This window comes from Molothrus aeneus, chromosome 3 (genome assembly GCF_037042795.1).
Source record: "Molothrus aeneus isolate 106 chromosome 3, BPBGC_Maene_1.0, whole genome shotgun sequence".
NCBI lineage: Eukaryota > Metazoa > Chordata > Aves > Passeriformes > Icteridae > Molothrus > Molothrus aeneus.
The window spans coordinates 91,573,768-91,600,502 of NC_089648.1; the positions used below are offsets into that span (position 1 = coordinate 91,573,768).

The window sequence follows — 26,735 nt, forward strand, 5'->3', positions numbered from 1 at the left end:
ATGCCATGAAACCATCAGAGCAGCACTTGAACAAGGCTGCACTTTGTTCCTCCACTGCCTCACCACTCTTTTGAGAGCCATCTTTGAAAATTCCTGAGGCCAAAACACTTTATTATGTAACACACACATCTCAATCATCTTATGCTTAGACTTGAGGCACTACCCTGCAGCAGGCTGGGTGGTAGAGAAAAGCATACAGCACTATGTTACAGCCACAGGTCCTGCTAGGGGCACCTTCCCTGCACCTCCTGCACAAACCATCCAAAAATTTTAAACGTGTCTGGGTTTGCCCCTTGCAAACCCCTAGACTAGCAAACAACAAGAGGGAGACAGCCGAGCTGCATGTGGAACACTGTGCACTGCAAATGCAGGCAGGTCCCAGGTCATCACTGGAACACCATCTCTAATATCTCCCCTGTGCAGCTGCCACTGAGACCTGCCTGGCTGTGCTGCTCCAGCCGTGCCAGAGCCCGTTCCCTGCTCACAGACCCGAGCGGTGCCGCTGTCGCAGCTCTCACAGGGCAGGGCTCTGCACCCTCTGCTACCCCCGCCTCCGCCAACCAGAGGTACCTGGGATCCCACAGGGCACAGCTCCGCACAGCCACAGCGCCCTTCGCCGACCGCAGCCTCGGCAGGGGCTGCCTGGAGCCCCCAGCACAGCTGAGACTGGCAGGGCAGCAGAGGGGAAGGGGCTGCATCAGCTTCAGCACCTGCAAAGTCCCGCCTGCAGCCCGGGTCAGTCCTCAGAACTGCCAGAGACTACTCAAGCCTGGAACTAACAGTGGCTCAGGCAGGGCAGAGCTCACCAGTGCTGCAAGAGAGCAACCAGAGGCAAGTCAAACAATTTCTCTTTTCAGCAAGTACTCAGCTGCAAGCAGAGTGCAAGTAAACAGGAATGATTTAATTACCATATAAAAGTAATTAATTACACACAGGAATCAACAGGGATGCCTTATGAGACACTGGTGGCACATTACTGTCAGCTGTAGAACAGTTAGCCACAGACCTACATGAGCAAGACCAGACACTAGTTTCTGCTCTTAGAGTAGCAGAATTATTTTGGCAGACAAAAATAGGGTTTAAAAACATCACCAAAGACCATAAAGCAATTTCAAAGCAAGTAACATAAAACCAAGGCTGGGGTTGCTTCAGTGCTGCCCTTGAAATATGAAAATAGGCAGCTGATCAAATTAATTGGTATTGCTCATCAGGAGGTTTAGTTCTTTCTGTTAGGGGGCTGGGGATGACTTTATGACCTGAAGTATGGATTAGGGCAATGCTGCTTGTAGCAGCTGGACTGAAGGACAGACCATCCTCCCCCAGCTTCTTCCACCATTTAGTGCATGGCCATAGCATCCTCAAAACACTTCATGTGCCTCCTCTCCATTCTATCCCTTCTGCCAAAAGCATAGAATGAGAATTTTGTCTGAAGTTAAAAATCTAATGCCCACCTTTGGGCTGTGATCCCATGGCAGCCACTGGGGAATTAGATCCTGCTGCCCACACATTTAGCAATGATGATCTGCAGCCCTAGATGACTTCGAGCATGGTGAAAGAAGGACTGATGGGAGACCTGAACCTTTCCAGACAAGCAGCTGAGGGCCAGGCAGGACACCTTACAGCACCTAATGTGGCACCAGGCAGAGACCAGTCAGTGGAGTCAGTTCAGCCTGCAGAATGAGTCAAGATTACCTTAAAGGAACTTAGTACTAGCTCAGCTGCTCTGCTCAGTCATACACACCTAAATCCAGACACATTTAGGTGGCTTAATCCTGAGCTGAATCCCACACAGAGCCTACAGAAAGCAAGGGAACTCATGTCCCATTAACTCACTCCTGTTGCTCATGGTTTTGCTGAAATAGAACTAGGTCCTTGCCCCGTTACCTTCAGATAATCATCAGAAACCTTGTGACATATGGCAACCAACTCCAGCCAGGTAACAGTTCCAAGGTTGGGGTTTTGCTCTAAATTATTCTCCTTGGGGAACTAACAGGCCAGTGCAGCATCAGCCCATCACCTAGGAGATGATATTTTCTTTCACACACAACATCATGTATCCCACCTTATGTACATACTAAGGATTTGAGCAATTTACTTGGAAAATCAAGGACTGGACCAATCTCAGTGTTGGCATTTTATGCAAGCTTGCAGAAAAATAGTCAGACATCAGCTATCCAAAGTTCTAGAAAACAAAGGACTCCATTTAGATGCCTGAATGCCAGCATCTATGCTATTTGAGATGTACATGGGGTTGGCAGATGCCAATAGGTCCTATGGAAGCAGCAGCTGGAGACATGGAGACCATGCAGGATACCCCAGGGTGTCTCAAATGGTACTCGATGCCAAAGCACAAGCAACTGAACCAAGTTCTAAAAATCATGTTTCATACTGAAGTCAGCTGTAGCCCTCCCATATCTAATCAATGTGTATCTTGCAGAGCAGCTAAGCTGAAAAAGAGCTACAAAAGAATTGCATCCTTATTTCAGGTCTGCTGAAATCTGGCAGAGCTTACAGACTGTGTCAGCTTATTTTGTTATGAACATATAATGCTCACTGAACCCCATGAGCTGCTGTGATAACAATCTCTGCCAGCTTGCTGAATGGATTCCTTTCAGTTGCTGCCTCTGAAGTTATGTGGCTAGAACAGAGCTTCTGCAGTATACCAGTGCACCAGGAGCACCAGGTTTTAGCTAAGGGAGCAAGAAATCTGTCTGGAAAGATTAATGGGCTCAGAATTGATTATCAGACCGTAGGAGCAGAAGGTCATTGTGTCAAGGCTCCTGGCTACGGCAGTGAGAATGTACTACTGGCTAATCCTCTTACAAACACATGCACTTCCACGAGGAAGAATACATCTAATGATTTAAGTCCAATTTTTATATAATCAGCACACTGTTTATTATGGTGAGGTTGTTATGGCACTACAGTCTTAACTGAGCTAGATGACAGAAGAGGATACAAGTCTTTCATCTGCAGTTAATAAATCTGGGGTCTTAGGAAGGCTGTGTAGGTCTTTCATAGAATAATAGAATAATTTAGGCTAGAAAAGACCTCTAAGATCATCCCAGTTCAACCATTAACCTGGCACAACCAAGTCCACCACTAAACCATACTCATAATGTCAAAGCTACACACCTTTTAAAAACCTCCAGGCATGGTGACTCCCCAATTTTCCTGGAGCTCTTCCAATATTTGAAAACCCCTTCAGTGAAGATCTCAGGATTCAGCAATAAACTTTGTACTGTAAGTATTTCCAGCAATTGGTGTTAAATGAGCATGACTAGATAGATTACTAATTTTCTGGACTATCAGCAAGGAGTAGTGACATGATTTTTCCTTTAGGAGTTACTTAGTGTGAAACAATCATTGCCCAGGTTAAATCTGAGAATAAAATTAGGAGACCTAAGTGGTTAAAACCCAGAAAATATGACTTGTCTTTAGATTTTATTATTAGGAAACTTAATAAGAAACAGTTATTTGTGTGTACCAGCATACACCTTCCCATCCAGTTTAGCACTGTAAGTCATTTTTCCTTAACACGCACTTAAACAGCCTCCATCCTTGAGCACAAGTTATGTGAGTGAATACTGCCATCTAGGCAGGCTTTTGGAGGCAGCACCTATTTTAGAACATTAATCCATGTTTGCCAGGGAAAAATATTCTATATTACCCAAAACAGAGGAGAAAGGAACAATTTTTTATACTGTTAAAACTGACACAACACCAGTCACCGAAAACACAAAACCTGCCCCTCAACCAGATTGCAGCAGTCCACATTAAGTGTGAATATTTTCTACATGTTTATTAAGAAATATATTATTTCATATATCAGTACAGGAAACTTGAATTTAAGCTTTGCACTACATTAGAAATCACTTTTTTCTGTGAAAACTGTAAATACAAAGTATATTTTATTAAGGCTATTAATTACCAAAGTACATTTTACTAAGGCAGTACTATAATTGCATCTATTTTATATGCTTTGAAATACAGTAACAGTACATTTTTAGGAGACAGTTACTAAAATATCTATTAATGTTTTACAAAGACAGAAATAATTTTTAAAACCATTTTCCTTCATATGACCAAAATATCTTCCATCCAGCACAAAAAAAATATAAATTATGTAATGCACCTATCTTATTTCAGACAATAAACAAGTTCTATACATGGCATCTACAGGAGACTTAACACAATTTGACAACAATTTCATTTTGATTGGATACATTAAGAACTAGCTCCATTATCAGGTGTGAAATTCTTCAGGGAATGCACAAACTGTGAAGACATAATCTTACACAAAATGGTAAGACCTGAAAAGGTAACAGTTTAGCACTTCCCATAGATCCACTGATATTGAATGTGAAGTTATCCTCCTCAAGTTCCTCCCTGGTGTGTTTCACCTGTCACCTTGAGGATTGTCCTGAGCAGGTTTGTTTACAAAGGTATTCTTCTCTCTCTCAGAAAGACCCCCCTGAACAATCACAGAAATGTGATTATCTGGCTACAGCCATCCATCTCCTCAACCCCCCCCAGTCCTTCCCCTATTCAGTAAGAAGCAATGCAGCATGAGACTGATTTGTACAGAGAGCAAAGCAGGCAAAAAGAAGAAGAATTGCTTTTTGCATAGCTGCTTAGTAGCAAACACATTCCATTTCTAGAAGGAAGGATATTGCAGCAAAGATGTACCAATTAAGCCTCTCACAGCAACAAAGCAAAAAATGCTCTCCTCCCCTCTCAAGAAAAATGGACTTCCCCTTGCAGAAAGGGAAATCAGTATTAGGGACTATTTTGCATGAAGCCACTCAAGTAAAACACTGATGCCACCAGTTAAAGCAGGTCTCTATCCCACAAGTTGGTCTGGCTGTGTAAGGTTTATTGTGTGAAAAACAGTCACATTCAAATAACTTCTTTGGGTTCTTCCAAAACAATAGCAAAACGGAGAGACTACATGAGCATAACATGTTTTATTGAATAAAATTCTGCTTCTAATATTTACACAATGAAGTCTAGATGTAACCTAGTGAAGCACGGCAATGTGCAATTTTCATTCAACATCTGGAATATCTTTGAATACATCTGAAAGTACTTACTGTAACAATCACCTGCCCATCACTGATTTCATAATTAAGGAAAATTTGAACTTGCTGAAGAATAGCCAAGATGAACATTCAGGATAGCTGAGTTAAAAGAAAAGTCTGCTATGTAAATTCAAAACCCAAAAGATCTGATTAAAATGTCAAGAGTTTTGAAGGCAGCTTCTGTATTTTCCTGTTGTTCTTCTCCTCTCTGCAGAAAAAGATGACAAAATAAATTATAAATCTGAAGACTGAAATTAATATCTGCACATTAAACAGACAGCATACTCCAGGATAATCTTAGTTCTTAAATTCATAATGTCTTAACTTCAAGGTGTATGAACTAAAACAAATTACTATCAATTACTTACTGATTTTGTATTAAATACTATTTCATGTCTGCCAGGGTAGACCCACAGAAATTAGAAATGCTGCAAATGGTACCTAGAGTCAGCACACCACTAATTATTGCCATTTACTCAAAGAAAATTATGATGAACTACCTTCCCTCCTACTCTAGAATGTTAAGCATTAAATGTTTTGTATTTTTTCTACTAGATATACTATTATTCTACTATTACAGAGAAGAGGGGTCTGATAAAGAAACTATAGTCAACACCTTTCCTGTTTACAGGGATTTTTTTTAAGATAATTTCATTATTGATCTTGCATGAGTTCTCAGCAATGCCTGAATGCAAGTACAGATTTGCAGCAGCCATACTAACAGTCTAACTCATAGTTCTAGTAGAGTGGTATCTTATATGTGGACTACTCACTTGTAAGACATGATTCACTGACCACCTGTATGATTTTTGTCATCCAGAAGGAAAAGATTTATAAACCAGGAATGTTGTGTCCTACTCAAGTTTCTGGAGGTTGTTAATTCTAGTGGGTTAGAGATAGCCTTATTAAGCAGGCAGTCTTGTCTGACACATTTTTGATTTATGTATTGAAAGAAACTGGTTGTTAGTCTCAGGTTAAAAAGATTTTGCACAGTCTATCATATCTTATTTACCAAACAGGGAGAGGAAGTACAGTTGTCCTGTCCTCAAGCTAACCTGTATGAAGCCCTGCCAAACAGCCAGGAGTGCAAGGAAGACACAATTACTAACTAAAGTACCTTCCAGGTCCCTTCCTGTTTCCCAGCACAACCAATTTCAACTGCATGCTTGGAAAGAAAAACAAATTTAAATCAGCCCCCTAAGATCCCCTAACATCACCTAACCTTTAAGCACCAAGATTAAACTTCTCATAAAATAGTTCTGCAATGAAGTTTGGTGCGCTGCATTTTTAGAGACTAAGTTTGTAACAGTAACAATGGTTCTCCATGAACACACATGAACACTCTCGTGGAGGTAAATTGTAACCAAGCTTTAAAATTCAGAATTTGACAAGAAAACAAAATATGCAAATGTGGTAGTAAAAGCTGCAAAATATAACAGAAAAGCACTTAAATACCTGCCATTTCAATGCTACAGTCAGCCTTCAACGTATTTGTGAACAAGAGCATATTTTATAAAACTTGTCGCTATTTTCTCCAGTTTGATGGCTATCTTTTGTTTCTTCCTTTAGGGACTTTTTCCCTCCTCAAATAAACGGCCAGACACATTCCATTTACCCAGGAAATGTAGATCCATCCTAATCTCACTGCTCTTTTTATTTTTATCTGTTTTCCAACTGCAGAGAGTTATCTGGAACACAGCTGCCTACCTGGAAGCTATTTCTCATTCTCATTCTCTCTAATGTAGCTACAAATTTTAATAACTGAGGAGCTGCTGAAAGACAGAGACTTTGCTCTTGCCTGTCTCGTTGGTGAGGCACACAGGAGACATTAACAAACACTGGCAGGAAATCCATCTGTACTGACAAACTCAAGATAAGCAACTACCTGTGTGTGAGATGCTGTCAACATAGGCTGAACAAAACTAAATGTACATTAGGATAATAATGGTAACTTTAGAAATTATTAACCACAGTACCCAGATATTTTTACTTTTCTAGCTCTCTCTCCCCTATCCCTCTGGGGGGAAATGAGAAAGGCTGTGTGGGGTTGAGTTGCCTGCTTGGGTTAAACCACACCACCAGCTTGACCATTTCTGTAACTCAAAAGCCAACCCTACACCCCTCTTCACCACAGGGAACTCCTAGCTGCCCTGTCTCTCCAACAGCAGGACGTGAAGGGGCCCAACCTTTCTAACGTCCAGAAGGACTAGCTGTGCTCAAATCCACACAAACTGTATAACCATTTCTTAGAACAACATATGAGATGGTTTGGAACACATAACTTCATCACTCTGTACCAATGGCAAGTAACAAATGTTACCAATGAGTACAAAAATAAGCAAATGTAAAGCAATCCTTCAATTTCTTAGAAACATAAGTGAGCTACCTTGCAGGCAAACTCTGTGGAGTTGACAGCAGAATGGAGGTCTGTTGCAACTGCTGTGTCAAGTATGTAAGACCAATGTACAGCAGACAGAAAAATAAGGAAATACTCCCCGGAAATGTGCCTTACAACAAGACACATTAATGTTCTCTCATAGAAAAACATAGAAGAACTTTGAGCAGCTCATTTTGTGACACTAACATCTAGTCACACCAACCAAAAGATATGGTGCTATGGGCCCCAATATCTGGATGTTTTGTTAGACAAAGCAGAAAGCAGAGTTTTCTGTGTCTTGACACTGTTTTTCAGACAACCTCTACTAAACCTGCTCCTTGATATGCTTATGCTAAATCCAGGCAAATTTTTTAGACCAGGGTTAGTGTGGATTTCCAGTGTCGAAACTGGGCTGTGCACAATTATGATGCAATCTCAGAACCCACTTTTCAGCTCATACCTCCCTCCCTTTACCATCCTATAGAGGAACAGGGGGTTAACTAAGTCTCTGAACCACCAAATGCCCTCAGTTTGTCTCCCTTTTCTTACAGAGGTAACAGTATTTGGTGCTTTGATTTCCTCTGAAAAGGAACAAATCAGAGGCTATCTAGCATGAGCCAGTAACTTGCCTCAAGGAACAGATACAACCAAACCATTCTCCTTAGGTAAGATACTCTGACTTTGTTACAGAGGTGCCAAAAAAAAAGGAAATAAATCTTTAATGAGTTTACTTCAACCCAGATCAAAGGCAAGGACAACTGTTGAAAAAAGAAGAGCACTGATTACATATTCTACAAAAAATATGACAGGTTAGAAAACAGCTTTACTTTTAATACCAAGGAAATGAGGTGCACTAAGAACTGCATCACCAGCTGGGCAAGGGAGGGGATTGTCCTGCTCTGCTCTGCACTGGGGCAGCCTCACCTCGAGTGCTGGGGGCAGTTCTGGGCACCACAATGTAAACAAGCCATTAAACTATTAGAGAGTGTCCAAGGAGGCCAACAAAGATGGGGAAGGGCCTTGAGGGGAAGCTGTGTGAGGAGCAGCTGGGGGCACTGGGTCTGTTCAGCCTGGAGGAGACTGAGGGGAGACCTCACTGCAGTTACAGCTTCCTTGTGAGGGGAAGAGGAGGGGCAGGCACTGATCTCTTCACTCTCATGATAAGGCAGGACTAAGCTCAGGAAGCTGAGTCATGGAAGGTTTAGGTTGGATATAAGGAAAAGGTTCTTCACCCAGAGGGTGGCTGGGCATTGGAACAAGAACCTTAGAGAAGTGATCATATCACCAAGCATGGCAGAGTTTAAGAAGCATTTGGACAACCATCTTAGGCATGTGATGGGACTCTTGGGATGTCTTCCACAGGGCCAGGAGTTGGACCCAACGATCCTGATGGCTTCCTTCCAATTCAGCATAGTCTGTGATTCTATGAATTGCTCTGGTTTGTCAGTCATAAGCGATTTTTGAGTAAAGTAGAACTACTACTGTAGTTTTTGCAGAAACTGCATCACTGGTAGCAATCCCATTTCTCATACAGAAACTCTACTGTCTGCTATTGAGGGAAACAAACAAGAGTGGAATGCCAAAAAGTCTCCTGAAAGTAACTCTGGGAGTTGGAGATGAGGGTTTGAATCCTTTCTTCCCAAGACAGGGTGGTGGGGTAACTCTAAGAAGGGGTACAGTCTTCAATCTTTGGCTTACAAGACCAATGTTTTTGTAAACTATTAGAGTTAATTAGAGTTTGAGTAGTTTATTTTCTAGGGCGGCCACAAGGGGGAATAAAACTAGGATGATTGTGAAGTAAGTGAATGAGGCTAGTTGGCCAATGATGATGAATGGGTGTTCTACTGGTTGGCTGCCTACTCAGGTTAGAATGAGGACGTTAGCAACTAGGGTTCAGAATAAGATTTGTGATAGAGGGGGGAAAGTTATTGATTGCAGTTTTGATGTGTGCAGTAATGGAGTGAGGAACAGGACGAGGATCGAGGCAGCTAGGGCTAGTACACCTCCTAGTTTGTTTGGGATGGATCGGAGAATGGTGTAGGCAAATAGGAAGTATCATTCGCGTTTGATGTGGGGAGGGGTTTAACATTATGGTATTGGTAACCTTCTATCCATGGCTCTAAAGTTAATTCACAGTTTAATGTAGAGGTAAAACAGACAGAAGATGGCACCCCTCATATAGGGCCCACATTGGCCTTCCTGTATTTGGTGTCAACAGCTAAAAATCCCTTGCCTGTCCATTACAGTTTCTATTGTTTTCTTCTTTTCATTTCCCATGTACAAGATCCATCAAGACTGTATCTCAAAAACCAGGTTACTTTGTTCAGTTAAAGGAAGCACAGAATACATTGTGTTAACACATTTTCTAAACTGTTAAATTTTGGTCATTATACACCAGAAGTTCTCCTACAGCACAATTCTAAATCCTCATCAGCCCACCCCACAGTCAAATGCTACTTAGTAATATTATCATGAAACAAAAGATATTACAGACTGTGAGTAACAGACACAGGATTATGTATTACTTCACAGTCTTTGCACTCTGCAAACAGCAATCTTCAAGCTTGATCAAATTACATTGAAGACCATAAAGGAAAATTATTTTTATAATAAATATTAAACAGTAGTACTTCAACAGAACTGTAAGACACTACAGATGCTTCACGTATTTCCAATGGTTTGTGTGTGTTTACAATACAGAGGCAATATTCAGAGTAAATTGGGTGTTATTTGTACAGGATTACAGGCCACCCTGAGAAGTGAAAAATTACAAAATTTAACACTGTGGTTTGCCTATGAAGTAACTCTTGAGTATTCTAATAGAGATGAAAATATAGTCTCTGCATAAGTATTCTTTTCACTCTGCACTTTATACTCTTTTTCACTTCTCAAGATTCAAGACACTTAATTTTTAAATTGATCAAGCAGTGTAATTAATTTTGAACACTGATTTCAATGGCAGTACTCAAAAATATTCAGACCCCTTTAAGACTGAAGGCCCAAAGCTGTAAGAGGCAATTCTTATTAAAAATAATTAAATAAAGCAATAAATTAAATAAATAGTTTAATAATGAATAAATTAATTAAATATACAAGTAGCAGTATAGGCCCAAACCTTGCAGTAATCCTGTCAGAACCCTTGGAGGCAACCTGTCAGTACAAGCTGTTATTCCTCACCTGTAGTGTTGCTCAGTAGTTAATCATTCTTCTAAGAGCATCATAGCATTTCCATTTGTCTGGGATGTAGAAAGGCTCAAAGATGTGAGGGAAGGGAGTGTCATAGCCACATACTCTTGCAATAGGAGCTTCTAAGTTCAAAAAGCATTCCTCCTGTTAACAAAAATACAGAATAAATGTTAGTGAGGACATTCTTTTCAGGAGTCTTGAATCACAAATTGGGGTCATATGAACTTTGCCAGACAGACAGTCCTGGAAACTCAGAAGTTCTATTTATATCACTGAATAAGTAGTCATAATCAGAATAGTCTTCCTCTTGCACAAAGGTCCTAATTAAAAATACAAATCATATGAATGTTATTTTCATTCTCTGCATGTGTGCTGCATTAAATCACAGCCAGTTTATATTTAGTACATCTGCTATACATTCAGACAACTCCTGCCAAGAAACAAATACTTTAGGAGCAAAGGAGTAAGAGTCTATTTCCTGTGCCACTTTTAAACATATAGAAAAATTATATAATCTAAGAGTGCATATTATTTGCTGGATAAAGGAACATCATATTCAAAATTCTTTCAACTCTTAGATTATTAAGGCTCTGTCTAAGCATTAAGCAGTTAGGAAAAGTAAGTGGATTTGCATATCTCCAACCTTTCAGTCAAATCCATGCTCTACTCAACGCCCCACAATTTGTATTCTACTTGGAGATCAGATTTGATAATGACTCATAATGTTTCATTACTTGACCTAGAACAGCACAAAATATTACAAACACCACATTAATTTGAAAGTAACCTGTAAATATGTAATATTATCAGCCTTAAAAACCAAATAAATAGTGGGGTTTCCATCTTCTTATTCTCAAGTGCCAGAATGATGGCATGGACCACAAAAATCCATGAGAAGTAGATGTAGAAATAACTTAGCCAGACCAAACTGATGTTGATGCTAATTATCAGCTCCCTTTTCTCCCCATATCTTTAGTATAGGTATTTGCCTTCCAAAGCAGACAAATGAAGTGATAAAACATGTCTCCTCCTGGTCTCTCCTTTATGGCGTGCAGCAACTGAGAAATCCTGGCCAACTTCCCCTGTACTTGGCTCAGCAAAATGGAAGATGAAGTATTATCTACCGGTCCTTTTCCGCCAGGCCCACAGGGAAAATAGTTAAAAAGCTTTTCTACAAATGCTTGAACGAAAAGTTAAAATGCTTTTCTACAAATGAGTGCCAAGTATTTTCTCAGATTGATGAACTGTTTTGAATGCACATTGCCTTGCAGTCCATGGCAGCCTAATTCTACTTACTGTGCTTTCTATACATCACTATTTAGCAGTATAGAAGGTACTGGTAGCACACTGAGATCTCAATCTTTCACTCCAGTATTGTGAGATGGGTTTTTCTGGACAATGAACCAAAGTAAAAAGTCCAAGAAGTCGTGTGATTGCACACAGTATCAATTACACTTAATAGTGCATTAAATCACCTAGAAAACTTCACAGTCTGAGTAGCTCTGAGGTAAAAGATAAAGGCAAACAATATAAATATTTTTGAGCTCCATTTCTAGGCACTCTTTTCTTTGCAAAGCAAAAGATTCACATTAGTACAAAACCCTGGAAAGCAGAGTGTAGTAAGTCCTTTATCTGCCTATGAGATAGATCATGATGTCCTACTCTGACCTGCTGGCCAGGGTAATTATGATACTAAACAGACCTCGATTCCCATGTTGTAACTGACCAATAAGACAAGGCAATAGATTTTGGACCATCCCAAAACTGACTGCCCAATCCACCTGTCAGTTGCATTACACCAAAACATGCAAATATATTTTAGACCTGCAGGCTCCCAGCCCTGCAGTGCTGTTTTCAAGTGCCCAACACAGACCACTATCTAGAAGACAGACTGTTTAAACAAACTGATATCTCCCCAGGAAAGACATTAGGAAAAAACTTTAAAGTTAAATGGTCTTGGAAGTAAAGTAGTAGGCATGGGATTTCTGGTTCAGTGTAAAATGTTTAGTTTTGAAAACCTGTATGAAAAAGTCATACTCTATTAGCACAATATCCATAACCTCCAAAATTCAATTAAAGTAAAAAATTATTATTTTGTTAGAAAAGTGTTTATGAAACCAACAGCTATAGTTATTAGTTCAATCTATCAAAATTTTTTTAATGTAAAAAAATAAAAAAAACATTAAATTACTGTTCTTGCCCTGCTTCCTAACTGCAGAGGCCAAATTCTGGCCTCAGTTATTCAATATGACCTTTGCCAATTTTCCTTCATTTGCCTGATTTTCACTGAAAGCTTTCTGGAAAATACATTATTATATTAAGATATAAAGGCATATAATTGGTCATATAATTCTATTTGAACATGTGATGCTTAATACACTCTCATTAAGACTTTTCAAAACACCTAAAGAGCACAGGTCGCAATAAAAATGTGTTCCTGAAATTCACAGCAATCAGTCAAATGTATCACACATGCAACACTTTAAAACAATCACATGCCTTGATTTCTTAGAATAGGACCTAAAACCAAAGACTTGCTGGATGTTAGATAATTGTATATGAAATGGATCCTCCAGTATGTGGTACACTCAATCTATTTCCCCAGATTACAATGTCCCAGTATGTTAATATAGAAAATTTTATCCAAGTTTCTTTTAGCTTTATTTAAAAGCATGTTTTACTTTTATCAGAGATACAGGTACTCATTGCTAAATCAGGGTTCTGAGTTAAAAACTCTTTAAAATCTTTGAATGAGAACTGCAGACATTTACAGAGATATACACTTGTATAAAAAGGATAAAATAAAATATCAAGTCCATTATTGGGCATTACTGAAAGAAAACATTACTCATCCATCTGCAATGTATGGAAAAATAAAGCAATCTCATCTGCTGTTTGGAGGAAGTGCTTTCAGGCATCGGGGCAAGAAGAAGATAGTTAAAAGAGGTTTTTTACTCCAGCCTGTCCTTCCTCTGAAGGGAATCTCTGCAATTCCACAGTCACAGTAAATGACCTTCAAATGCAAACACTTTGGTAAGTAAGTACTGGTAAATGAGACTATTTAATGCATAGCTAGCAAATCAGGCAAATTCAAACTCAGTCTTTCACCCATTACAATCCTAATTTCTTTATTTCTATCTTTTGGATCTATTTCATTTTCCCCTGTAGCTGGCATGGATTAAAATCCATAAACAGGAATTTTTTTTATTTTTAATTTCTGTTGTGCATAGAATACTTCCTAAGTGAGAAAGCTTTCCTTTAAAAATAAATTACTTCTGCAATATTTTATGTCCTCAGAGTCTCTCCCACACTATTCTTATTTTGCAACCCTACAAGTACTCCAAAAATTAACAGCTACTAGAATTCCAGATGTCATCTACACGAGACCACTGATTTTACAACTCCTTCTTCAGTACAGGAATTTACTTTCTGAAGGATGATAAACAAAAAGTTTATATAAAAGGCTAATATGAATACCAAGAGTTAGATGGAACTCTTGATGTTTATTCTGGTATTATAGGTATTATAATAAAAAGAAGACTAAACATAAAGTCCATTACACAAGGCAAACTGTAGGAACATTCTTCATGCAGAAGTACTCATTTTTTGGCTGACAATTATAACAAAATTTAGACTCAGGAATTCATTTGCAAATGAATTGCAGGATGCAAATCTTTAATTAAATTGTGGTCAGTACTGTCAATTAGAACTCTGAATTTTGCCATCTCATCTACAGATTATAAAATTTTAAAAACCACATACTTAATTAAAGAACTTTTCAGAGTGAAAACTTACTGCATCAGAGTTTCAGTTTCTGTTCTGGATTTTTATTCAGATTTATTTATGCTATTGCCATGAACTCAAGTGTGGGGCTTAAACAGTTAAGAAAATTTATTTCAGATCACTTTTTTTCATGATTGTTACATCTGTATTATCAATTACTTCCACACACAGATTTTCAACAGTAAATTACCTATTATTTTCAAAATAAGATTAAACCTATTATAGGTTAATAATGAACACGGAAATCTCATTTATAATAAAATCTGTTCTTTAACTCATAGCTTAGATTTTCAAAAGAAGCTTTCCAAAGACATTTTCAATCAAGTCCATTTTATAAAATGTGGATTTCATGCAATAAAGCTGACACTAAATAAAGACTAAAAGTCTTTTTCCTTGGTTTCTGCTTAAAAATAATGTCTTATTTTAAAAACCTATTTTTTATAACAGAAAAGTCAAGCGTTTTCAGTTTTCATGTTTCTCAGTTGTAGTACAATACTTTTTACAGCTGCAAGCACCAAATGCTACACATTTTAAACACACTTTGCTTTGACAACAAATATATGTCACATTCCTATGAACAGTCACTTCTATGAGCTACATAAGTACTATACAATGCACCCCGAGATATTCTCAAGTTGACATATGAGTAGAGAGAGTGATCTATACATTCTTTCTTTAGAGGAACTTTCTTTTTTCCAACAGCTTAGCCATTTTTGTCTTAAAGTACTTCTATAAATCTTTTCCTGATAGTTACAACCATGACACAATTTTTCCTCAGAGAACTCTGCAGATGTATGTTGTAAACTTTTAACTTCTATCAAATATTTTTCTCCTGTTCAAATCACTTTAAGACTATACATTTATAACTTAGCATAGATTAATAATGATCCATTTTATTTGTTACCAATTCTTTGAATATATGTAATTAATATTTTGTCAAATACAGAAAAATAGTTAGCTGCTAAAATTATTTATTTTGTAATTGCCAAAAGAGATCATACTTTTACTTTAAAAATACTTCAGTAATAATAAAACAAAAATTTAGGGGGGAAAAATGTCTGTTCTGTGTAATTAATTTCCTTGTTACCATTAAAAAGCAATTAACTGCAAATATTGTCTTTGCAGTAATAAATCATATAAAAGAGTATTTATAGAATAGTTCAAATGTATTCCATAAAAGATAAAGTAATTATAACATAAAATGAACAATTCATACACAGGCTTGAAGATTGCTTTCGAATTTCATTTAAGCCAGCTTAAAAAATGAATGGAACAATCTTTAATTACCCAATACACAACTGGCATGGTCTGTTAAATTTTCCTTATCAAGTTAACAACAGAACCACTCCAACAAACATTGACAGCAAGAGCATTAACTTGAAGCTGTTGGCTAAGTTGTCTTGGTGGCAGAACTGCACAAAGAAATCGGCACTGCATTCCCAAAGTATTTACAATACCAAACAAACAAACAAAAAACCCCACACAAACCAAACAAGCCCAAAACTTTATTTATGACAAATAATTATCTTTTGAACAAGGAGTAAAATTAATAAAAAGTAATTTTTATTTCTTCACAACCTATTCCTGTGTTTTATGCAAAAAGTCAAAGACTTTGTATGAAAATACTACCCACTTAAATTGATTCTGGTAGAATCTAGGACTAGAATTGAAATATATTCAACTCAGAAGAACACACAGACAGGAATTAAGGTCTTCCTGGTAAATGTATAATTTGCATTGTTTGGGGTATGAGGTGCAGCAGCCAGTACAATTCTTCTCCACAAATTAAAGGGCACTAAACAGATACACTCAAGACGATGTGGAATGACTTGCAGATTATGGAATATGCTACTTTAAATTAACCATAAGAATGTCTTTTGGCAAGTCAAGTTTTTGATAATTAATTGCAATCTGCTAGATGATCACTTCCCACCTTTTTGCTACAAATACTAGAAATACTATATTTTCCTAGGCAATTATGTTATGTATCATGTATGCAGAATATGACGAAATTATCCAAGCGGAAGTTGTTCCTCTATATAGCAGCAAACCACCTTACAGCAAAGTTACTACAAATTATGTTATTCTATAGGATATTCCAAGTTTCCTGTGCACTTCTTAAGTGGCAATTACAAATATTCGCAGCAGAACCCACATATTTTCTAAAAGCATGCCCAAAGCGCCAGAGCTAGAATGATTCCCCAGGCCCATGAGTATCTGAATTCTTGCTTTTTTTAGCTACTTGGCATTACTAACTGATCTGTTCAGTAAATGATCCTGCAAACTGCTACACATACAATAACATGGCTGGATAATCCAAGGGAAATCAACAGAGCTGAAGTGCCTGCATAAAATTATTCTTACATGAAATTGTTTGCAGATCACGGGTCATTTTTCTGCATGAATGAGCAGTTGTTCTGTACAACAAACATTTGTTAAGATTTGCAGTAAAGATTAACCTACTTCTAATTACTTCCTACCTTTTAATAACAAAGCTAGAAATATGCTACCAATGTAATCAAACTTTATACTTTTCGATCATCATTTATCACCTACCATTCTAATTACTTATTTAAGTATTTTGTAAAAACATCTTCTGGTTAAGCTCAGCATGCCAAAAGTGACTGGAAGGATTTGCTGCTAAGAGTTTTAATACTCAGTGAGTGGTATTTTTATTTTTACAGCTGTCGAGGCAGCTGAGAGATTCTTGCAAAGACAGCCTTGTCAGTCTATCTATCTGGCACAGTAAAATTCTCGTAGAAGTATTTCGCTCAACACACACTAATGAACTTCAAAGGAAATGCAATTTCAGCTGCTGTTACTAAACAATTTAAACCAGCAGATTTCCCTCTTCACACTGAAGCATTTGCATTTTGGGACAGCACAGCGAGAATGATGCTTTCAATGTGACTGTCACCAAATCCTTCCCCAGTGCAAACCTACAGCTTGGCCAGGCAGCCAGGGCACAAATACAAAGGAACTATTCTGTCCTCCTATGAAAAGGTTAGGGCTTACCTCATATCTTTCCAGAATTTTTTACATGATCACCTTTGCAAAACAGTCTCAGAGTGGAGGAGATTATTAGATCACTTCACACAAAGATATAAGGAATTTCATGGTGTACTATTTAAACCAAGTCATAATTTTAGTTATAAATTTAATTTATCAGAAGCTGCTTGATGGTCCAAGCCCTCGGGTAGAAGAATTCTAGTGAAAAGTTTCAAGTGAATAATAAATATTCTCTCATACAAAGGCAAAATTAACAGTTAAGAAATCTGACTGGTGAGAATAGACACAATTTTTATTCTACAGAAAAAGTTTTAAAAGTTGGAGAAAAATGTAATGAGCTTTTAATATAAAAGTTTATGCAAAAAATTACTCAGAAATACTAAAATAATTATAGTGGAGACTGAGCTTTTGGGTACAGGTTAAACTAAAAAGCATGAAATAATTATTTCACCAAATTTCTTAGAGTAATTAGCTTTTCTTCTTTCCTAGAGAGATGCAATTTTTTATAGTTTTGATCATTCTACACTTCATTTCCTAAATTACTACTCAAACAGGCTACATTGATATTCCAGTGTAATGAAAAATTGCCAACAAAACAAATGAAAACAAGACGTCTAAGAAAATAAGAAATTAATACTATTAATTTTTGCAGCTATAAATAGTCAATGCAACTCTGTTACAAAAGACCAAGAAATGGACTGCACATGAAACATTTTTATTTTAAAATGTTTAATAGACCATAAACAGTTCACATTACATCTCTTAATTTAAAAACTGATCCAAAAATGAAGACAAAGAATAACATATTTTGGAGGCTATGAAATTTTGAGTTTCTTTTATGCCAGAAAAAACAGTTGAAAATTATTGCCCTGATTTCGAGGAGTCGATGAAATGCATGTATAAAAACAAATGTGTGGGACCTGCGACATATTCAGCAATATTACACACAGAAATACAGATAAAAGAATTAATTATTTTTACACAAGAAACATAACATAGATGTCAAATGTATATTTTAGGAGTCTCACTGAAGTTTTCATTGGATTAAGCCCAAGTATTTAACTTGGTCTATGTCTTAGATCATTTAAATAAATTTCTTAAAATGGTTATGTGAACTTTACTTTTATGCTAAATCATTTACACAAATTTAATTTTCACCCCACTAATGAACTTACTGCTTTTAAGTTGAAACTATAAATCTTTTATATAACCTAACCAATCTTCTATCAATGTGACCAATTGTACAGTGAAATTTCTTAAAGAAGAAATGAAGTAAAATACCTACACAGCTGCCTTAGTTACTATGAAGCACATCTCATAATTTTCTTCTTTTCTGTTTCAGTTAGCACTCAACATAAAATTGCCATGAATGAAATGCAAAAATAAGCTATTGGTAGTACAGCAAAAGGAAAATTGCAATAGAGTTCACACTGAGATTTTCTTTTCCACCTATGTGTCTGCTAAACAGTAAAAAAAAGTGTTTCTCTCATGCAAGTACTTGAGAAAAATTCTCAGTTTATTCACTAACTAAAATTTTTGCAGAACTCAATCCATCAGGACTCCACTGGACTAGAAGTCTCTAACAAATGGCATTCAATAGCATAATACATAAAATCAGAATATCATAAATATAAAACAGAACAATAGTACAAATGGACATTAATTTACTATTTACAAGGTCTGATTTCATTAAGCTAATTATTACCCAGCAATCCTAATTTACATCGCCCTGAAAAAAAACCCAAAACACTAGTATTATACTAATGCAGGATTTTTTGAGAATTAATGTTCCCTATGTCAGATTTTTTTTTCAATTTTTAACATAGCTCTTGAAGCACATTGGGCTTCTGGTCTCATCCAGTACTGTGATTGTACAGTAGCATAAACTCTAACCTCCTGCACTCACAGAGCCTGTGATACATGACATACAACAGGAAGCATAAAGGGAGAACCGAAAATGTAGAATTCTGTGAAAGTCTGAGATTCTATTTCCTTTGCTAGTGACCAAACTCACCACTGCTTGAGTCAGGCTTCCTGTCACCTAAAGCCACTACTGATGTCAGAAGGGAGGGATTAGGTGCACTTACACTGATGTACTCTCCCAGCTGGGCAACCACAAAATCAAAGCACATTTTCAAACAACAGTAATCCAGTCATGGACATTTCTGTGCCCACCAGTCCATATGCCTGATTTACTCTCAACAAATGAGACCACCAGGCCATGCACAGGTGAAGTTGGAGCTTTTTCCCCAGACTTCTGACAAAGCATAAGGATACAAAACTTGGCAAGTTCTCTGAAGTCCTGTCTCCAACATCACAGAAGGCCACAGTTTCTATCACAAATTGATATTGATACATCTGACTGTATTGTACTCTATTGTGGTGGTAATACTGTAATATGGTTATTGGCTTTTTTAATTCACACTCCTTCTATGTGACAGGTCATCTTTTTCTAATTTCACTTTTTCTAATTTCAAGCTATTAATTTCAGATTCATTCATATATAGTTTCCCTCAGTATTACTTCAGCAAACACTTTTCTGCTGGTTACCTTTGTTTATTTTCCCAGTAAATTTATAAACAGGACTTCCATTCCTTTAGTCTTCCTTTTGAGAGTGGAAAGAAGGCAGGCACCATAAGCTATTTTCATAGAGCAAGCTCTCCATAGCTTTTGATAACCCTAACAGCTCCTGACTCATGTCACCTGGTTTCAATACTTATTTTAAAAAACTAGCTCACCACACCACTGTCTTCTACAACAAAATAAGTCCTTACTATTTCTGCCATAATGGCCTCTCCAAACACACTTGTCTTTTTATCCACCTGCAGGATATACAACTGAGCCAAAGCCAACTGATACACCAATTCTTCCTCTTTCACCCAACAAATCATTTATAAGCTTATGCTTTAAAAAGTTAGGAGTTCCCAGCCATGTAGAAACTCTGCTTCTGAGATCCTCAATATCACCCAGATAGATTCATTATAGGACTCTAATTTTTACTCATCAATAATAGACTGACTTTGTGACTTCAGAATTCTGTGTTTTTAACTAAGAAAGTAAAAGAATGTTAAGATCTAACTAAGTCTTAAATAATGCTTCTCTTTACAAATTGGTAATATTTTTGAGAGCCCACCATACCACTATCCCCACATCATATACCTTGCAGTTCTTGTACTGACAAGATTTTGCAATGTCAGGATCTAATCTGTCAGGTTAATCTGCCACATTCTACACTCACTGTATAAAGCCCAGCAAATTCACTGACAAATTAAATTTCAAAAACATGAGGCTGACAACATTTTTATCAGAGCACAATAACAAGAAAATTAGTAGTTCATGCTTTTAGAAGGGAATTATTTGTCAAGACTGAAAAACAGTATTCAAAAAAATCCAGCCAGTACAGAAGTTATTATGGGGCTTTTCTCACTGTATTTAGTGAGATTTTTCACTGGTCAGATGGTAGAAATACAGTCAACCAATCCTGCTAGCAACTGTAAGAATGAAACATGCAGACACTGCAGATATGGGTTTAGATCGCTAAAGATCCAGTTTAAGTGTTTGACATTGTACTTTTTCTTGACCAAGACAAGAAACATGTTCTCAAATGTCTTCTTTTGTGCTTGACTTTAAAAAAAGTAATGAAAAAAAGTTCACACAACACTATTCTCCTCGTTTGTTTCTGCTATGAATTCAGGGATATTCCAGAAATTATGGGGTTTGTTGGCTTCATAGTTTCCTATTCACTGTAAAATCAATATTATTTTGAATACTCTACAAAAATAGAGGTTTAAGTATCTTTCTCTGAACAGTACATAATTTTTCAAGGCATTTCTACTTATTTTAGTGATCACCACAAATTATATAGAGAAAGAAAACCTTAGCTTGTAGTGGTTAATAAACAACTTCAGCCTAGAAGACCCAGTGAATGAACTGATCAAGGGCTGAGATTTGCTGCAGCACAGTGACCACAGCATGCTGAAATTCAAGCTGCTGCTTTGCAGTTGTCTTATTGAATACAATGGTTTCCTTTATTCAAACATCTTTTGAAAGCTTTCTTAATTATTTGATATAAGTTTTCTAAATTATTAAGGCTGTTTTCAAGACTTCTTTCTTTCTGATTTCCCCCCCAGTCAAAGAATTTTTAGGGGCAAAACAGGCAGTTCTTTGTAATTCATTAGCTTGTTACCATTAAAAATCAAGTAAAGCTATTTATGTTCTTAAAAGGGAGACAATTTTAGGAGACAATCAACAAGACCTCTAGTTCTCAGGCACTGCTAAAAAGTTTCAAATCTCTCCATAGAGATATTTACTCTAAAATGAAATGTACTATCCTTTGAAGATATTAATCCTTACTGACTACAAAGGAGGCCTGTAGTGCATAGATTAGAGATGCAATTTTAGATCAATCCCAACTGAGTTTTTTAGTAATCCCAATTACTAAAAAAATTCAAATCCATGCCACCTCATAGCAGTGGCTGTCTTTACACAGGCAATCACAGAGATTAAACAAATGTTCACAATTAAATGGAATTATTGCAGAAGATAGACCGCTACAAAATCTGTGGTACCCAGTAAGAGCATCCATCAGTAACAGTGAAAGAGACAATGATACTTGAAAAATCAATCCATATTTCCCTCTCTTTTCAGTCCTGATCCACTGTCAACTACCTGTAATTCAAAGCCAGTATAATATCCAGCTTTACAGGTGAATGAAGACTGCAAGTAATCAAACATATAAAAGGAAAATAAATGCCATTCATTAGGTGGTTTCTGAAGTTGCTCCTATAATTTTGGTAAACCCATTGGTTTTTGGAAGTTCTAAATCCATTTATAATGTTACAAATAGTATTCAGAGCCAAATGTTTCCCTCAACTAGTATAAAATTCCATATGAAAATGGGGTAAATTCAAATCTTCCTACTCAACGTTAAATCAGCATTTCAATCCTTAAACAACAGTACAAGTTTGTTTATAACTTGTGCAAAGATGGTAACATCCATATTTATTCACATAATCCCATCATGCTTACTTATAGAAGAAAACCTTTTCTTAGTATTCTCAATATAGACAGTGATTAAATATACAGTAATTAGAGGATTTTGCCTCAGAGGAAACTAGATTTTTCAATTTTGGTTCAACCAAGTGGGAGTCCCCTCAGAGAAAAGCTGCTAAAATTATCTTGGTACGGCAACATTGATGACATAATTTGATTTTTGAGTAACAGTGGACTGCCTCCTCTGTATTATGTACCAGGTTCCTGGCACATCTGAAACATTTTCAATACATTCTGGAGAAAAATTGCTTACCTGAGGATTTCTCAAAAAATTTCTGACTCAACACATAGCAATATATGGTGTTACAACTCATATTTCAAAGACATTTTGTCTCCTTTCACTTCTGCTCTTTGGGACTGAATAGAGGTAAGTCCATCAATATATTTATTAGCATATAATCACATGAATTCCATCAATATATTTTGTGGTTGACTCAGACATATGCATATGCAGAATTGAACTTGACACCTACAATACACAGAATGTGTATTGTGACACCTACAATGCACAATAGTCAATGCTTTTTATAGCCAGTATTTCTTATTCTCAGCCAAACAATATTCTTAATGTAAGATGGTGGCCAGGCTAGCAAGAATCTGATGTTTGGAACCTAATCCCCAAGTAAGGTATCTGAAGCTATTCTACAACAAGCAAATAAAAAAATAAACAAACAAACAACAAAATCTAATTTTTTAAGTACTTCCGTGAATAATAAATGACCACAGAGATGGGTAAAATTTGAAAGAGGGACATTCTCTTGTGGCACCCCAAAAGTCACAGTGCCACCGAACAGCAAAGAAGGGAGATCAAGTAGGGCACTTCTGCCCATGGCCAGGGTGCTCATCTCAGGGATGGCAGCTCCTGACCCCCCATGCTCCTCACATAAGCGTTTTATCCAATGGACATGAACACAAAGCAGAAAACAGTCCAGGGAACAAGGTCAAACTTTCAACCAAGAACACCAATTTGTCAGAAATTCCACCTGGAAAGACAGAACTAGTATTCTCTGAAAAACCTCCTGCTAAAACTGGCAAAAAGATTTGACATTGGCATTTTCTGACAGAACAGTATCTTGCCAAAAGGACCGTGGTCAGTCTTAAAATAGATGCACTTCATCTCTTTTTTTGTGCTAAAGAATGGAAGTGTTACATGCAATTAGCCTAAATATTAGCAGCCCCAGTGGAATTGGTTATTCCTCCTTCAGGTCCTCAGCAACTTTCATCTGTCTCCTTCTCCTACCATTAATGTCTTGGATCTAACTATGACTTACAGAGGTATTCAAATGTAAGAGTCTGAACATCTTTTACAGTTCATCTTGAAGAAAAATATTGAAGCTATGTTACGCAAAGGGACAGATACATCATATTTCTACTTGCATATTTCATAAATGAATTGCAATGCTTGCTTCTCTGGAATAACACCAGTCAATGCTAGCCACCCAAGGGGCCTTCCAGGATTTAATTACTGAAACTTGGGCCTACAGATAACTTTTTTTCTGTGGCAATGCTGAACAGTGTAAGTTTGACTGTATTTAGAGCAGCAGCCAATCCTAAAATACAATTCATCCATCTCAGCTGTCCAACAAAAGCATGGAACTTTCACATTATAATGCAGGATTTAAGGAGTGGGGTTTTCTGCCTTTTTTTTTCCCCTTCAAGTTTTTGCAGGAACACCACGTGAGTTGTCTTTGGCCTCACCAACTATTTCTTGTATGCTTTTTGGATATCACTGTTACCAGTACTTCTGCCTCCCTGACGGAACATCTTTGGTCTGAGGTTTCATGATTCAGAGCAATTATATCATAAAAACTGAATGTTAAAACAATTCATTTACATGTATGTTTATACTGCTCCGAAGATTTTGTACACTGAGATCAGATTATAAAGCACGTGCAACTAAATCTGAGTTTCAACTTCAGCTAACAGACAATTCAAATACAGTAAATTGTTTCAAATTAAGAAGACTGCATTTAATTTTAAAGTTTGTGCATTTTTATAATTATATTATACTCTAATGTATTTTGAAATTAATTAATTTTATTATTTGGCAAAAATACAAATGTAGTGCTTTTACGTTTCTATTGTATTATTTAAACCTGGCTTTGATTATAAAACCTATAAACAGCTGTAGAAAGAATAATTTTTCCTTTAGTCGTAAGTTATATAAAAGAGATAAAATGTAAAAAATTAAACATACAGAATTCCACATACTATAAAATAATTATCCTATTTTAAGGTATGGAAAACTAATTTTTAAGATTTACAGTGCATCAATCAGTGGGGTTTTTAAATCAAAAGTTATGGGGTTTTTTCTAAAGGACAATTACTAATATGGTCAACATTTTTCTGATCTTTAGAATTAAATTTAATAATTTCTAAAAAGAAATAAATGATAAACATATTAATTTAGCACAGAAAGAAATTACCTAAAATAACAGTTCCGTCTTTAGGTTCTGAATGTATGTTCCATAATTCACTGTTAAATTTCATGCTATGAAATAGGCATTAGAATGGCTTTCAGATTTTAAAGCTGTAGTGCTACAATAAACCAAAGAACATGGAAGCAATTAACTCCGATTGCAATCATCTTATGCTGTGTTTATAGAAAATTAAGCTTTAAAAAAATACTTATTTAAAATTGTGATCATTCACAGATATGCTTGGATACACATAAAGAGAATTAGAGGTAATCTACTATGTTTACTATCAAAGTATGCAAAGAAATATACTGTATTACTGAAGTAAAAACAAACACATACATTTTCTCTGGAATATATTTCATAATCGTTACTAATATTTATATAAATATGGTCACTAAATTCCCTCATTATTACTTCCACTAATCACCATTTTGAATTCTTTCTACAATATAAACAAAATTACTGGCTTGGAATTGTCAAAAAAAAAGTTGCATAGACATTAACAATTCCAGCCCTGTGACTTGTGAAATGCCTTCCCATGCTTACTTAAAACTCAGATTTCAGTCAAAGGTGACAGCAATAAATAACACAAAGGGTTAGGTCTGAATTTTTTGTGAAAGAAACAGTGCAAAACATGCTAAGGCACTAAACTCTTTTACTTATTTTACTGCTCGAACATGTTACAGCCCACTAAACTGCAGACTAAAAGCAAGAAACATTTCATTTTTAAAACAGCTCCTCAGTTTGGTTTTTGTGCCCTCGGGAATGGACGCCAGTTCAGCTCCCTGGGGATCTTGGCTGTAGAGGAAGATAGACATCCATGCCACCAAATATTCACATTTCTGCAGTAGCTGGTCAAAAACTGTAAGAGCTAAAACAACTGATTTTGCTTTATACTTATTGTAATTCAATTCATTTGAAGACAGTGACCAGTCTGCTTCAACTGCTGCTCTGGAAGTGGGCCCTGAGAAAAGCCATCTGTTCCACTCAATAAAATCTATTTTTTGGACCCTCTTCCACTTTTATTTCTGAATTCAAGTGCCAAACACCTGCAAATTCTCCAGGCAACTTCCAGATCCAAAATTCCCACTTCCCTCACATTTCAAGACATAAGTGCACGCTGCAGTGACTGGCAAAGCTCCTCAGGGTGGAGCCCCCACAGTTAGGGGGCATCTCCAGGGGGGACAGAGCCGTCCCCTCCGCTGAGCAGGCAGAAATGCATAATGATCACTCTCCAACCTTGGGCAGTGCAATTCAGTCCCTCAAGTCACAAAGCAAACATTGAATATCCAGGTTTGGCAGGTTTAAGATACCTAAAAGCAAGTTTTGTTACTCAGAAGCCGCTGAAAAAACTTGTGTTACTATTTTACTACCCAGAGGAAAAAGGCAACAACCACAGCTGAGTATTACCTGAAAGGACTTCAAGATGCACTTGGACAGAAAAATATTTAATTTAGAACTGTTTTGTCAACAAAATGTCTGAAATCAGTCCAAACAGTGGGCAGTTTCTAACCTCAGCTGGCTATTTTAGAGCCAGCATCTGGTTTAAGCCAGTTGTCCAAAACCTCCTCACAGTTTGAGGAGAAGAGAGGGGAGGAGAAGAGAGGGCCCCCAGGGCATGGCAGACCCCAGGCATTCTGTGTGACTGAGACCTCTGCCTTGTAACTGCAGAGGGAGCTTATGGCACCAAAACTTCCCAGTCCCTTCACATACCCCAGCCCAGACAATTTTCCAGTCAAGCAACAATTAAATCAAAAATTAAGTTCCCTTTATATAAAGAGTTATCACCACTAAATTTAATGTATCTGACCCATAAAGAACATAGAA

General features: G+C 36.9%; 1 protein-coding gene across 1 annotated transcript in view; it reads right to left on the reverse strand.

Annotated features, from left to right (window-relative positions):
• Positions 1–3,787: 3,787 nt before the first annotated feature.
• The window catches only part of BCKDHB (branched chain keto acid dehydrogenase E1 subunit beta), a 110,814-nt gene continuing 87,866 nt past the window's right edge, over positions 3,788–26,735 (reverse strand). Inside the window, exons 10-11 of the mRNA XM_066545897.1 lie at positions 10,636–10,788; positions 3,788–5,289 (exon numbers count right to left, since the gene is read on the reverse strand). Coding sequence (XP_066401994.1) covers positions 10,648–10,788 — 141 coding nt within the window. The 3' untranslated portion in view covers positions 3,788–5,289; positions 10,636–10,647. The remainder of the gene's footprint in view (positions 5,290–10,635; positions 10,789–26,735) is intronic.